The following is a 16,369-nucleotide window of genomic DNA, read 5'->3' as shown; positions in this document are numbered from 1 at the left end:
GGGAGTCCCAAAGCAGCTTACATAATTCTCCTCTTCATAAAATACCAGTGTTTGGGTTGACTCCTAGAGCATCCTGCAACATAGTTACTTCATTTTCCAGTATGTAGACAGAAGTAAGAGCCAGTTTGGTGTAGTGGTTAAGTGTGCGGACTCTTATCTGGGAGAACCGGGTTTGATTCCCCACTCCTCCACTTGCACCTGCTAGCATGGCCTTGGGTCAGCCATAGCTCTGGCAGAGGTTGTCCTTGAAAGGGCAGCTGCTGTGAGAGCCCTCTCCAGCCCCACCCACCTCACAGGGTGTCTGTTGTGGGGGAGGAAGGTAAAGGAGATTGTGAGCCGCTCTGAGACTCTTCGGAGTGGAGGGTGGGATATAAATCCAATATCTTCTTCTATTTCACTTATACCCTGCCTTTCTCCCCAAGTAGCTTACATCATTCTCCTCTTCTCCATTTTGCCCTCACAACAACCCCTGCGAGGTGGGTTAGGCTGAGAGCGAGTGACTGGCTCAGCCCCACCCAGCAAAATGCCCTGGCAGATGTATTCAATTATTCAAAATACACATAGATATGTATGTGTGTGTGTGTATACACACACACACACAATGGCTCGTGGCACAACATTATACCAAAGCACAGTGGCTTATTTAAAGGTGCAGTACGTGTAAAATAACGAGAATCCAATTTCCAAAGAGCAGTTCACAAAATAATTTTCCAGGTAAAACAAGGGCACCAAAACTATCCTAAAATCCTTCTAGTCAAATTGTAGCTGTTCTAGAGAATGTCCTGAGAACCCGTTATACCTTGAGGACTGACGCTGGCAAAGCGATAATACTTCCAAAAATTTGGGGTTCCAATCATAAGCAGTGACCGATAAAGGAAACAAAACATGTTTAGAATCCAGACACACATCTCTTTGTCTTCTTCTGGGGGTACTTGACAACCAAAAGACCTACAGTCTGATTTGAAGGACTTTTGTATACTTGGTGCCTTTGGTTATTTGGGAAACTGTTTTGTGAACTGCTTTTTGAGATTCGTGCAGCTTGTGAATTTCTTGCAAGAACACTTGGCAACTAGAACATCTACAATTTGACTAGAAGGGTTTTTGGATAGTTTGGGTGCTTTTATTTTACCTGGACAATTATGTTGTAAACTGCACATTTCAAGAGAAAGCTAAACCTCCCATCAATCACAAATCCATATGTAGACTAGCATTGCCATCTTCCCTGTGGGGCCTGGAGAGCTCCCATAATTACAACTGATCTCCAGGCTATAGATCAATTCCCCTGGAAGAAATGGCTGCTGTGAAGGGTGGACTCTACAGTATTATATCTTGCTGAAGTCCCTCCTCTGCCTCAGACTTCACCCTCCCTCCAGGAATTTCACAACCTGGAGTTGGCAACCCTAACTGCGAACTGTTCCTGAGAGCGGGACTTCAGGTTTTGCATTCCCTCATCAGGGTTTTCTTCCCTATCCGGCTACTACTGCAACTGCAAACTCCTTGTCTGATTTCACTGGCTAGTTCTCACCCTCAGCACTTCCCTGTTGGACACCTTCCAACTTAGATGTGCACCACTGTTTTGCAACTATAATGCAAGGAACTGGGAATTGCAGACAAACAAGACCGGTTAATGATTCCTGTCCTTTCTCAAGCCACAATGCCAGGTTTGAGCCATCAAACACCCACGTCTGCATAACTCTTTTGTGTGCCACACAGTTTGCTTTTCTGAAGATTATTAATTAATTGAGTGCCCAGGAAGAAGAGGTGGGGGAGAACATGAGTAGGACAACTTAGGTAGCATGATGGGGGCAGTCCCTCTGACTACCACAATGGTACAACTTTGACAAAGATGCCATTTGCCTTCCCACTCCAACCTGATGAGTTAATTGCTGCTTTGGCAGCAGTGTGATTTATATCAGTGAAAAGGCACAGGAGGAAAGGGTTATGCTAGGCTGCTAATTAGTTGTTTTGTTTTTTAAAGCAGGGGATCCTAATCACATCTAGGTGGTGCATAACACAGTTACTAAAAGAGCATTATCCATAGTTCCTCACCCCCCCTTATAAAATAACCGTATGTTTTCAAGATGATTAATGAAAAGTGAGGTACCAACTTGGAGGTTTAGTAAGGGCAGCTGGTTAGGCAGAACGGCACCGTTGCGGCTTCTCCTTGGCTCTACTCTAACAGCTTAACACTATAAGATGCATTCAACCATTATAATATGGTAAGGAAAATGAAAATAGACATGTCCTATGGCAGCAAGCAGATTTGATTTTTTAAAAAGCACAATGCAACAACTTCTGAGCAAGACCACTCTTGAGCAGTGAAAGTTTGGATTGTCAAGATCCACAGGTATTAGCTTAGCCCAGCCCTGATTCCTGGATCCATGAGTGGTGGGCAGAGAGGTTGAGTGGCACAATCAGGGTATAGAAATGGCATGTTAGGGATCTGAAACCTCACAGCAAAGCACCTGTCCATCTGCCTTTCCCTCCCTTTCCCAAAACCTTCAAGCAACAGATGGAAGAAGGAACTTGCTTTCAGATTAATGCCAGAGCATCTAAGAGAGCCAGTTTGGTGTAGTGGTTAAGTGTGCGGACTCTTATCTGGGAGAACTGGGTTTGATCCCCCACTCGTCCACTTGCAGCTGTTGGAACGGTCTTGGGTTAGCCATAGCTATCGCAGGAGTTGTCCTTGAAAGGGCAGCTTCTGTGAGAGCTCTCTCAGCCCCACCCACCTCACAAGGTGTCTGTTGTGGGGAAGGAAGATATAGTTATAGGAGATTGTAAGCTGCTCTGAGTCTCTGATTCAGAGAGAAGGGCAGGGTATAAATCTGCAGTCGTCGTCTTCTTCTAAGTAGATACTGTTAACAGTCAGAGAGACAGAAGTGATACACATTAAAAGATACCTGAGAAGAACCCTGCTAAAGACAGGGCAGGAAGGAGATGGTAGGACATTCAGAACTCTTTTTACATGTCCTGCTCATGATTACTTGAAAGCAATTCCCACTGAGCTAAGTAGGAAAGTGCTTCCTGGTAAAAAGTAATGGCAATCATTAATCAGCATTTAGGCAATTCAAAGTACTTCCATACGCTTTTTCCGATAAAATAGGTCAGAGTGATTATCCCCATTTTGCAGATCGGAGGTTGAGACATAATGAAGATCACCTAGAGAGGTCACGGCGGAAGTAGCGTTTCAATCTACGTCTTCCTGCTTCCAGGCTCTATAGTGCACAGCATGAGCCTAAGTGTGTTTACTCAAAAGTAAGCCCCACTGAGCTCAATGGGACTTACTCATTTGTATACCGGCAGAGGAGAGAAGGCTTATATAACTCATTCTGACACATTTCCTCAAAGTCAAGCACTGCAGCATGCTGGTTTCCAAATAAGCGTGCACCTTGCCACAGATTTTGATTTTAAACAACTTTATACTCCCAGGAAACTCTCCCAAGTGTTACAAAAAGTTTTAAATGCATTATATAATAAAACACAGCGGCAAGGAAAACAGAGCTACTATGGTTGGGTGGAAGGGCCTTTCAGACGAAATTTTCCAGAGCCACTGACAAAATAAAACAAAGAGACAGAACCAATATTAACGTAACCAGAAGCCTATGGAAGAATGATGGTCTTCATGCCTTCACAAAGAAAACAGAAGAGGGGACCAAACTTGCATCATAGGAGAGGGAATTCTAAAACAACGGTATCACCACCAAGAAGGCACTGTCCTAAAGGGATGCCCACTGAGCTTCTCATGGTGGAGGGAGACTAAACAGAGCCTGACCTCAATATATGGATTGGCTCCTGTTAGCAAAGATAAAGGTAAAGGTAGTCCCCTGTGCAAGCACCAGTCGTTTCCGACTCTGGGGTGACGTTGCTTTCACGACGTTTTCACAGCAGACTTTTTACAGGGTGGTTTGCCATTGCCTTCCCCAGTCATTTACACTTTCCCCCCAGCAAGCTGGGTACTCATTTGACCGACCTCGGAAAGATGGAAGGCTGAGTCAACAATAAGCTGGCTACCTGAACTCAGCTTCCGCCAGGATCGAACTCAGGTCGTGAGCAGAGAGCTCAGACTGCAGTACTGCAGCTTTACCACTCTGTGCCACGGGCCTCTTTTGTTAGCAATGATAGTCTCCATGATATCTGGTCACTGGATTATACTAGTAGCTGCCCCAGTTGCCCTGATCTCATCAGAACTCAGAAGCTGAGAAGGATTAGTACTTGCATGGGAGCCCACCAAGGAAATCCAGGGTTGCTACACAGAGGAAGACTCTGCGTCCTTGAAAACGCTATAAAGCCGAACCACATGGGAGTCACTATGACTTTGGACTACAGCAGCTCTGCACACTCCAGAAGAATGCAAGCCAACTCTCTCGTTCCATTTTAAGGTCGAATCCTTAACTTTTCTTCTTGAATAACCTCATTTCTAAGTGTAAAATCTGTGGTGGCAGTCATTCCCCTTTTGTGAGAGGCACAATCAAACAACAGAGAAGCCAAGGACAATCTAAACAAACACACACACACAATAAAACCAAGGGGCCAATTCCATGGCAGTTCCAGTCACCGGATTTGTGGCCAAGTCAACAAGGTAGCAAGGCAGTGTGGCAATTGAAAAACAACAATAATGAGAGCAGCCCCTCGAATATTTATTGCAAGCTACTTAGGAGAGCCAAGATGTCTTTAAATAATAAATGGTCCAAAGAGCCATTCTCAGTCCCAGCCCGGTTTCTCTTTATCATGAGGCTTAAATCCTGCTGTTTGTTTGCGGAAGCCCCTGGAGGCTGTGGCTAAACAAGAGCACTTTGTCCGTTTCAGGGGGCTGGCTGCTCTCCTCGCACTATCGCCACAGTCTCCTAGGAGAACACCTGACAAAGGCATGTTTGGTCTGTCCCAGCTGCCCGCCTGGTCCTTTCACTCCAAACATTCTCTGCAATTTCCTTATCAAACAAGGAGGAGGCCCCCCACCGCTTCCAAGGCCAAGAGGGACCAGCTGTGATTGGGGCTTGTGTGCATTCTGTGCAAGGCAGATAACTCGTCAAGGTTTGGCTAGAGCAGGGATGGCCCAGCTTGCTTAACATAAGAGCCACAATACATGAACATCGGAGGAGGGAGGGAAGGAAGGAAGGAAAATAAATGAGGGGGGAGGGGAGGAAGGTGGAAAGAAAGCAACTTTAACCTAAATGCATTCTCCAAGCTGCAGGCTGGCTTGGCTTCAAGAAGTGATTTAAAGAGACAAACGCCTTCTCCAAGCTGGCTGATGGGACAGTGGGGGCTTCGAGAGCCACACAACATGTGTGAAAGAGCCACTTGTGGCTCCTGAGCCACCATCTGGCCACCCCTGCTCCAGACCTTTTCATTGTGGAGATATAAGGGGGAAAGCATATCTGCAATGAAAGAAGGCAGAGGCTTCTTTTGAAAACTTGGAAGCTGGGAATTCACAGAAGCTGATACAAAGAACATTATAACATATTCAATTGCCAACCTGTGTATCAGGTTCTCTGAATACCCAGCATTTTTTTTTCTTTTTCAAAAGTCAGTCTCTCCCCCCCTCCATTACAGACAAGCTGTTCCCTTATATCTCCACAATGCAAAAGGATAGACTTTTTTTTTTTAAAAAGCTGGTAATTCAGGGAACCTGATACACAGATTGTTATGCCATTATAACGGTATCCCATTACCAGTGAGTCAGGAAAAGTGCAATGGCCATCAAAGGGACAGAGAAGATAGCTGCTGTTTGGGTAGAATCCAGAAAATCCAAACTTTCCCACCCACATGGCAGCCATCCAGGCTTTGCTGCGGTCTTTCCCAAAACTTCACATTGAAGCTGGTTTGGGAGAGATCAGAGAAACAGGGGGGGGGGGGGGAGGAGGAGAAATCCAGCAGGTATTTGAATGCACCACAATGCTGAAAGGAAGCAGGAAAACCAAACACACACTTTGCCACAGCAGTGAACTCAGCGTGAATAACCTGTGTGGAAAAGGTCCTGGTGAATTGATACCCAGAGGGACTTGTCAGTCATGCTTTGAAATTTGGTTTGATTCTTGGTTTGAGTCAGCACTCTTCTAGTTGCTGCCAAGCTTCTAATAGGAATGGAGTTTGAAATTCTCCAAACTGTCTCTGGTTCCTCATCTCATCCAGAAGTGCCCCACCTCCGTGTTTAATTTTGACAAATATATCTTTGCATAGATATGCCCCCACTTAGTCAATGTGGCATTTACATTAAGCAAATTTGGCCATCTCTGGTCTAGAGAGTACTTTTTTTTTTAAAATGAAAGCTGGGAATTCAGAAAAATCCAACATACATAACAATGTTACAAAATCCAATTGCCAATTTTGTTTTAAAGTGAAAACGCTACTTTCTTTCTCAAACAGAACAGATCCCAGGGGTCCATCTAGATCAGGGGTGTCAAACTCATTTGTTATGAGGGCCAGATCTGACCTAAATGAGACCTTGCCAGGCCGGGCCATGTCAGGTGAGGCCACGTGTGTACCTTCATTTAATTTTATTCGATTTATATCCCGCCCTCCCCACTGAGGCAGCTCAGGGCGGATTACCTATTTAAGTTTAGGTAGCAGAGATATAAACTTTTTAAAAGACACAAACACGACGAAAGATTTTTTTTAAAAAAAACCCTTAAAATAAAACATGCTTAAAACATTAGCGTTTGTTGGTCTGAAAGGTGCTTTCTTTGTATTTCTCCCATGGGATCCAGGGAAGTGGGCAAAGGAAGCTCTGGCTCTTTCCCTCCCTCCCCAGGGGACCAGGAGGGGGAGGAGCCTCAACCAATGGAGAAAATTGAGGTTTTGCGCTGTAGCTCCTGTTCGATTGAGCAAGCCTTGCAAAGCAAGCTGGGATGCAGAAGGAAGCAAGAGAGAGGGAGAAGGAAGCAGACAAGAGTCAGTTGCTTGTGGGCCTGATTTGGCCTCCGGGCCTCATGTTTGACACCCTGAAATATACCTGAAATAGTTCTTTTAGAATATTGGCCTGCCCTACAACTAGATAAAATAGATTCTGAAAGGCTGGCAATACTGTAAGCAGCTGCTAAACTTTTACTTGCAGCCAAGTGGAAAGACCCTTCATTACCTACAATTGAACAATGGGCCAATAAAGTATGGGGCCTTTTTATAACGGGAAAATTTAGTAATGCATCAATTCCTATTGAGTTTGGTAGACAAAAGAATTTTATTACATTGTGGTCTCCTATTGTTGAATATTTGTTTGCTGCCAAAATTTTCCGGTCTAATCCTTATTTTCATAAGATGTATTATCTGTAATAGACCTCTGTTTGTAACATTGTTTTATATCTTTGGACGACTATAAGTTTTGAGTATGTAGATGGTTTGCTCCACCCCTCAAATCTCCAGGCATTTCCCAACTCAGAGCTGATAACCCTAATCGTAACCAGAAAACCCAGGCCTGAAATGTTCCCCTCTCCCTTTTAACATTCACTCTGATAAAGAAAAGTTTAACATTTGCAAACAGTTGTTATTTTGGCTGATCTTAATAAAAGGTGTGTTTTTGGATTTTCCTTTGGACTGGCATAGCCCATGACACTCCTGGCCACGTAGAAAGAGATCACCTCAGAACTACAACTCATACGCGGTAACCTCCAATTCCTACTTGTATAGACAAGTTCTGAACAGACTAGTTCGATTACACCAGTCTTAGCATACTGATTTCAAGGGTCTAACTCTGTTTTAGGACTGTAAACTTTTCCTCTTATTTCATTTATACCCTGCCTTATTTCCCAAAGAGGACACACAGTGGCTCACGTCATTGTCCTGTCCTCCACTTCACCCTTTTAACAACCCTGTGAAGTAGGCTAGGTTGAGGGTGTGTGACTGGCCCAGGGTAGGGAGCCACATGTGGCCCTTTCACATATTGTATGGCTCTCGAAGCCCCCACCATCCTCTTGAATGACTTGGAGAAGACATTTGTCCTTTAAATCACTCCTCCAAGCCAAGCCAGCCAGCCAGCAGCTTGGGGAATGTAGTTAAAAGTTGCTTTATTTCTGCCTCTCCCTCCCCTATTTACTTTCCTCCCTCCTTCCCGCCGATGTTCATATCTTGTGGCTCTCAGACATCTGATGTTTACTCTCTGTGGCTCTTACGTTAAGTAAGTTTGGTCTTACTTATTCCTGGCCCAAGATTACCCAGCAAGCTTCCATGGCAGTCTGGCAATTTGAACCTGGCTCTTCCTGGATCCTAGTCCAACACTCTGTCACTACACAACATGTAAGCAAACATGCAGAAACATGAACAAAACAAACAACGGTGGTTGCACATGTAGTGAATTAAAATTTACTTCATCTCTGGCAACATCTTGGTAAAAACCACTCTTTCCTAACCCAGGGATATTCTGAGTACCTGCTAGATATCTTTGACAGTTCTTCCTCAGAAAAGATGCCTCCAGCTCTTGCTTATAAATATCACCCTTTTCCGTTTTACCAAGCATCACCAATCCACTAACTACCTCGCTCCACTAGGTAACTGCCTGGGATTATTTGTAAACCACAGTTCAGACCTGGGAGTGTGGCAAGATGATATGCGCTGCAAAAATGATTTCCAGCTGGAATACATGAAACTGCCTTGCAGTGAATCAGACCATCAAAGTCAGTGTTCTCTGCTCAGACTGGCAGTGTATCTCCAGGGTCTTTCATATCACTATTTTTTTGGATTTATATCCCACCCTCCCCGCTGAAGCAGGCTCAGACCAGCTCACTAGAGATACTGAGGACTGAACCTGAGACCTTTTGCATGCCAAGCAACTGTTGTATTGCTGAGCCATGAGTCTCTCTTCACTAACAGACCTTCTTCTATCTAGATAGAAGAAGAAACTGGATTTATATCCCGCTCTCCTGAATTTCAGAGTGGTCACAATCTCCTTTACCTTCCCCACAACAGACATCCTATGAGGTGGGTGGGGCTGAAGGGGCTCTTACAGCAGCTGCCCTTTCAAGGACAACCTCTGCCAGAGCTATGGCTGACCCAAGGCCTTTCCAGCAGGTACAAGTGGAGGAGTGGGGAATCAAACCCGGTTCTCCCAGATAAGAGTCCGCACACTTAACCACTACACCAAACTGGCTCTGATGCTTCCCCCCACCCGGTAGAAAACACCAATGTTAGTGTATGTGTTGAATTAGAACCTATCTGGGGAAGTTCTTTGCACCGAGCGTGTCCATGCTAGTGAATTTCCATTCACACAGCAGGCTCAGTCACTCCTTTCTCAGTCCCTCCGTTTGCAAGTGCTGCGTTTCAGCAGCAGGTCTCGGCATCTAAATATGGCTCTAGATAATTGACACACATAAAGAAATGTAATTTTCCAGTGTCCTACTTAACATCAGAGCCTAAGTGAACACAATCGACAGAGCTTTATCACTGTGGCTGAGTGGGATGGAGATGGTTTGGCCGCAAAGCCCCCAGCCATTTAGAGTGTTGACTCTCAAAAGCTCATTTCCTGAAAATCTTGTGGGTTTGGAAGGTGCTACTGGGCTCGAGTCTTGCTGTTCTACTGTAGACCCCTGAAATAGAAATTCACAATGTCTTATGCATTCTTCTCCGTGGCTAGCTCAGACAATGGGGCCTAGCAATTTGAAGGCACCTGAATCCACTGGAGATACAAAAAATATATTATTCCAAGAAACAGAGGCTGTTGTGGAAGTGTTTTGTCATTCTGGGGTCCCGACAGATCAACTACAAAGAGAAGAACTAAGCTGCTCTAACCACCTCTGGGCCGCTTCCCGGTTTAATTGGCATCATAGATCACGTAACCGCCTGTCAGATAGAATAGACTGAGGCTTTTCTTTCCTATAATTATCTTAATGCCGGTAGCAAGGAAAGAGGGGAAAGAATCAAATTACTTTCTAATATGGGGCCCAAAAGATTTTGAAACCTAATAGACCTGCACAAAACCAAACTACATACACACCCTTCCATATTGGCGAAGGGAAAGCACAGACTCTTTAAGACGCCAACAATTCACATTTTTAAATTATCCGCTCTGAGTCATTTTACCTACTGATGCAAGGGTGTCCAAACTTGCTTAATGTAAGAACCACATAGAATAAATGTCAGATGTTTGAAAGCTGCAAGATATGAACATCAGATGCTGGAGAGCCGCAAGTCAGGAAGGCAAGCAGGCAAATAAATGGGGGAGGGAGGGAGAGGTGGAAAGAAAGCAACTTTAACTTCAAATGCATTCTCCAACCCACCAACTGGCTTGGCTTGGAGAAGTGATTTCAAGAGACAAATGCTTTCTCCATGCAGGCCAACAGGGCAGTGGGGGAGAGGGGGGTTTCAAGAGCCACACAATATCTGTTAAAGAGCCACATGTGGTTCTCGAGCCACGGTGTGGCCACCCCTGCACTGATGGTTCTCAAAGCTTTTGCCTAGGACCTGGGAAAGCTACTGGAAGCTGAGGTCGACAATGCATGGAGCACAGTTCTGACTCTATAAAACATCTCCCACCTGTTCATTGCCTAGAACTAGGGTTGCCAGGTCTCCTCTGGCCACTGGCAGGGAGTAGTGGGGGGGTAGGATAGACAGATCCAGGTTGGGAAACTCCTGGAGATGGGGGGTGGAGCCTGGGGAGGACAGGGTACCTAGTGGGGTACAATGCCACAGAGTCCACTCTCAAAAGCATCCTTTTTCTCCAGGGGAATTGATCTCTGTAGTTTGGGGATGAGCTGTAATCCCAAGGGATCCCCAGATCCTACCTGGAGGCTGGCATCCCTACCTACAATTGCTTCCACGTTTTCAACCTGTATTTCTTGGCCTGTTCACCCCCCCCCCCCCCTTTTTAAAAACTATCAAGAGATTTATAAAGCTGGCAATGAAGAGATCTGGCATTTGGGCCTACCACTCAAAATGGTTATTATGTGGGCAGTCGTTCCAGAGAATGCAGTCACGGCAGAACCTAAGAAGAGCCCTACTGCTGGAGCAGACCAGTGGTCCATCTAGTTCAGCCTCCTGCCTCGCACAGTGGCCAACCAGTTCCTCTGGAGGGCCAACAACAGGGCAGAGAGGCTGAGGCTTTCCCCTGATGTCGCTAGGTGGGCCCTGGGACTCGTAGTTACCTGCATTCTGTTCAGGAGCCCAAGAAACAGACCTGGGGGGAGAGAAAGTTCCCTGACCAAGTCTGGAAGACAGCTCCCCTCCCACCAATGATCGCTGCAGCGGAGGCGGGGGCCATCACCCACTAGCCGCTGAACCTCGCTCACAACCCCAGGTTTGAGTTGTGTCACCCCTTGAAAGTCTTTGCCAGGTGTCCCCCCCCTCCCCCCTCCCCCGAATCGGCAGCCTTGGAAACGGAACAAAGCAACCTACGCTACCAGCGAGCCCAGCCCCACCGCACCGCCTAGAGAGGAACCTATTCAGCCAGGAGGTCTTATGACATTCCTGGGCTCCTGCGAAGAGGCTTGCTGCAGGACGGCTTGCGGAGCAGCGGTCCTTTCCGCCGGCTACCGAAGAGCCAAGCACAGCAGCATCCCAAGAATACAAAAAAAAAAAAGAAAGAAGACAAAGTGAACGCAGCGGCAGTTTCTCTCCTTTTGCTTGATGCAAACACTCCCGCCGCCCCCCCCCACCCGCCTCTTTTCCTTCAGCTTCTGTGACATTCGCAGGGCTCCGGAAGGCGTCGCTTCCCTTCCTAAGCCTGCCAGACACCACCCAGGAGCCCCCAAGCAAGGCGCTGCTGCAGCGCGATCCATCTCCGCCTCCTCTCCGCCACCGCCGCCCCGCGGAGCTCCGGGCAAGTGGCGGGAGGGAGAGAGGGAAGAAAATCCACATTCACAGAAGCCGCATCAGCAAGATGTCAGCGACCTTCTGCTACGCCGGACTCTGTCGCTCCGCAGCCCCCCGAGACCCAGCCTGGCTTGCAAGTGGCTAATAAGCCATACTAATAATCACGCCAATAACGATGCTAATATTTGCATTAGGAGTCATGCAGCTCCGACTTTTTGCTGTTGCAAAAACTCTTGCTTTTTTCATCCCCCTCTCCCCCCCCCCGAGGGAAGGATGGTTCGTGAGCTCCCCCCGCCCCCCCAGCGACAGCTGGAAGCCAACCTCCCGCCCCCGCCGCCCCCACTCACGCTCTGGCTTTGGGGAAGCCCATGGAGAGGAGGATGTCGAGCGAGGAGCCGTGCTTGACGGTGCCGCCGGCGCGGGGCGGCTGCTGCGGCTGCCTGGTCCTCCGCGGCGTGACTTTGCCGTACAGGTCTTCCTTGGCAGCCATGGCGGAGGAAGGAGAGGAGGAGGGGGCTGCGCGGCGCCGCCGCGATCATCCGGCCATCCCCGCCGCCGGGAAGGGGACTCGCTGGGCCGGGCCGAGCGCAGCAGGAGGCGGCGGCGAGAAGGGACAGCCCCGCTGCCTGCCGGCGGCCAGGTGGGGAGCCCGCCCGCCCGCTGCACGCTCACTCCGCCTGCTGCTGCTGCTGCTCGGGCCGCCGGGCTCGCCTTCGCCGGGAGGGCTGCTGCTGCTGCTGGTCAGAGCCCTCTGCTGGTCCCTCGGCCGCACGTGGGGCCCCGGCCGGAGCCATCCAATCGCCGCGCTCCCTCCGCCTGGCCAGAGGCTCGGCGCCGCAGCTGGCTTCTTGGGGCTCCTTCCCTCCCCTCCCCTTCCTCTGGCGAGCAGGAATTTCTGAATGGATCAAAGCGAAGGGGGGGGGGGAATGTCAGGCAGGGCTGGGCCGGGCCGGGCCGGCGCGCGCGCTCTGCGGTCTCCCCCGCCTCCCTGCCCAGGCAGAGCCCCGCCCCCCCCCGCTTAAAGAGACAGAGCGGCTCCCCGCCCCCACGCTCTCCTACGCGGGCGGGGGAAGTCAAACAGAAAGCGAAGGGCACCTTTGGAGAGCCGCGGGGATTGATTCCCGTTGGACTAAAAGCCCAGGGGGACCCGAAAGAGTGACAAAAACGCGTGGCAGGGAATGAACTTAAGATATTTAGATTTGAACATAAGAACATCAGAGAAGCCACGCTGGTTCAGACCATTGGCCCATCCAGTCCAACACTGTGTCACACGGTAGCCAAAAAACCCCAGGTGCCATCACGAGGTCCATCAGTGAGACCATGATCAAAACGAGGGGAGCGTAGAAGCTTAGAGAGCCAGTTTGGTGCAGTCATTAAGTGTGCGGACTCTTATCTGGGCCATTTGGTTAGTCTTGAAGGGGCTACTGGATTCTTGCTCTTTTCTGTTACACAGGGCCGCTGCTACCCATCTGGATCCATTCCATTCGAGAAACCAAGAGAGTCGTCTGAGAGGGTTGCCAGCTCTGGGTTGGGAAATAACCTGGGAGATTTGGGAAGTGGAGCCTTGGGAGAGCGTGGTTCAGTAGTGGTGCTAACCTCCAGGTGGCCCCTGGAGATCTCATAAGAACATAAGAACATAAGAGAAGCCATGTTAGATCAGGCCAATGGCCCATCCAGTCCAACATTCTGTGTCACACAGCGGCCAAATATATATATATATCTCACTAATACAACTGATCTACCGATGACCGAGATCCGTTCCCCTGGAGCAATTGACTGCTTTGGACGGTGGTCTCTATGGCATTATACACTGCCGAGGTCCCTGCCCTCCCTAAACCCCACCCTCCCCAGGCTTCACCCCTGAAATCTCCAGATATTTCCCAACCCAGAGCTGGCAACCCTAGGGTTTTGAGAAGGGAAGGAACTCAATGGAGCATAATGCCATAGAATCCACTCTCCAATGCAGCCATTCTCCCCATGGGAACTGGTCTCTGGGGGGTCAGTTGTAATTCTGGGAGATCTCCAGGCCCCACCTGGAGGTTGGCAACCCCTGGCAGCCCCAGACCTTCTTTCCAGCACTCCCACTCCCACATAAGAAACAAGTACCTATCTCAGCAAGATTTCTAGGGTGCAAGCCTTGACTCTCAGAAGCTTATACTTTTGGACATCTTTTAGAGTCCCGTAACACCTTAAAAAGGTAAAGGTAGTTCACTGTGCAAGCAGCAGTCATTTCCGACTCTGGGGTGACATTGCATCATGACGTTTTCACTTTTTACAGGGTGGTTTGCCATTGCCTTCCCCAGTCATCCACACGTCTCCCCCAGCAAGCTGGGTACTCATTTGACCGTCCTTGGAAGGATGGAAGACTGAGTCAACCTGGAGCCAGCTACCTGAACCCAGCTTCTTCTGGGATCAAACGCAGGTCATGAGCAGAGAGCTCGGACTACAGTACTGCAGCTTTACCATGGGGCTCCTTTAGTAACATCTTAAGGACTAACAAAATGTGCAGTAGGGCATGAGCTTTCACTTCTTCTGTCTCCTGGAAATCTTGTTGGTTTCTGAGGTGCTGCTGGACTTGAATCTGTTTCTTCTGCCACAGACCAACAAGGCTATCTGCCTGAAACAGGTGTGCGTGGGAGGTTGTGGCATCAGGTTGTTGTATGGGACTAATATTCTGCTCTGTGGACTTGGGGCATCTTTTCCAAACACAAATCTTTCCATCTCTGAAAGGTGTACAATTAGAAACATTGGGCAGGGTACTCTAATGCAGGCTTCCTGCAGTGAAGGCCAATAGTTTCGTTCCTGGGTTTAGACTGCAAGACCATTGCGCTGGAAATGTTGGGGGAGAGAGTTAAAAAGTGGCTAACAGTACCATCCTAAACAGACTTATACTCTTCTAAGCCCATTGACAGGAGGATAGGAGGCATGGCATAGCCCAGGCTCGTAAGATCTCACAAGCTGAGTGGGGCTGAGCACTTTGATGGGAAACGACCAAGGAAGGCTCCGTAGAGGAAGGTAACAACAAACTGCCTTTGCTTCTAATTTGTCTTGAAAGCCCCTTGCTGGGGTCGCCAGGTGTGGGGTTCCTTAGGATGGTACTGTCAATGAAGGTTTGTTTTTTGTTTTTAATGGCAAACACAGACAACCCCCCCAAACTATCTCTCTCTCTCTCTCTCTCTCGGCTTGGCTTCGCGAACGAAGATTTAAGAAGGGTGCAATAGTCCACGTTTGCTGCAGGCTCGCTGGTGGCTGACAAGACCAATGTGGGACAGGCAGGTCCGGCCACAGCGGCTGCAGGGAAGAGTCGGATTTAGGGTTGGTCCTGTAGCAGTGCGATTCTTCCTCAATCTCCTTTTGTCCTCAAGACCAGCTATGCGTGTGTTCTCAAAGGAAGAGACAGCCTGGTGGATGGTGTGCCTCCATGCTTTGCGATCTGAGGCTAGGTCAGACTATATTTTTAAAAACAACCAGACACTCCATGATGATTGGAGCAGGGGCAAACTGTCCTGGGCTGCAGGCCCCCAACCTATTGGCTTCACGCTGCCTGATGTTAATGGACAAACGAAGTGCATCCCTGACCTTTAACCTTTCGGCAGTGGCTTATGGAGTCCAACAGGAAGCTCATTTGCCTATCTAGTGAATCAGCTTTCATGCTCATTAGGTCAATCATTGAACACAGCACACTAAACTGTCCGGTGTATTTATTATGCTGTTACTCCATGGATACATTTGCCATAATATCTAATGACAACATATGGAGGGTGAAGGAAATCCCCCAAAACCATGCTTTCCCCCTAGTCAACCCTCTGTAGCCCTGTACATGACCAATTCAAGAGGGAAGTGTGGGTGTTTTTGCACACAGCAGCCTGCTAAATGGCTCGTTGTTATTTATTAGCTAAAGAACAATCCAGTTTGATAGATGGCATGATAAGGAGATTGGGAGTTTGGATTTTATGAGCCCTCTCATTGCATGCACATATCCCCAACCTATGTTCCCTCTAAACTGCAGAATCAGTCTTATGAGCAAAAATTCTACTTTGTGAGCTACTGGCATTAAAGTTGTGAGCTACCGCATAAATTAGTGTGCTCCGGGGTCATCCTTCCTGAGCTAAGACAAAAATGTGTGAGCTGGCTCACGCTAACTCAGCTTAGAAGGAACACTGTCCCCAACCCTCCCATCCACCACTGAGGCCAGCACTTCAGTTCTTCTGTCCTCAGAACTCAATGGGAGTCATTGAGTACACACACAGCCACTATCTCCATAGCCCCACCCCTTCATTTGCATAGCCCTGCCTTGTGATCTATCTGTATATTCTCCATGCCGCTGGGGCCCTGGAGCACATGGAGGTTATGGGCAAGGCCAGGTGACACAAATCCATCCCCCTCCACACAAACAGACATGCATTTGTTTCCATGCTGATGAACCATGGAGGAGGGTTTATGAAAGGCAGAAATGCAAGTTGAAATGCACTTGTGCCTGGTTTTAAATCAATCCATACAAGAAGAAGAAGATGACGACGATGTTGGATTTATATTCTACCCTCCACTCAGAGTGGCTTACAATCTCCTTTACCTTCCTCCTCCACAACAGACACCCTGTGAGGTGGGTGGGGCTGAGAGGGCTCTTACATCAGCT

At 48.2% G+C, this 16,369-nt stretch overlaps 1 protein-coding gene across 1 annotated transcript in view; it reads right to left on the bottom strand.

The window, feature by feature from the left end:
• Positions 1-12,226, bottom strand: part of UBASH3B (ubiquitin associated and SH3 domain containing B) — a 99,651-nt gene extending 87,425 nt beyond the window's left edge. The window contains exon 1 of the mRNA XM_060251467.1: positions 12,081-12,226. Coding sequence (XP_060107450.1) covers positions 12,081-12,223 — 143 coding nt within the window. The 5' untranslated portion in view covers positions 12,224-12,226. The remainder of the gene's footprint in view (positions 1-12,080) is intronic.
• Between the last annotated feature and the right edge of the window lie 4,143 nt (positions 12,227-16,369).

This window comes from Heteronotia binoei, chromosome 12 (genome assembly GCF_032191835.1).
Source record: "Heteronotia binoei isolate CCM8104 ecotype False Entrance Well chromosome 12, APGP_CSIRO_Hbin_v1, whole genome shotgun sequence".
In the NCBI taxonomy this organism is placed as follows: domain Eukaryota; kingdom Metazoa; phylum Chordata; class Lepidosauria; order Squamata; family Gekkonidae; genus Heteronotia; species Heteronotia binoei.
This window is presented reverse-complemented; position numbering and strand designations above follow the sequence as displayed.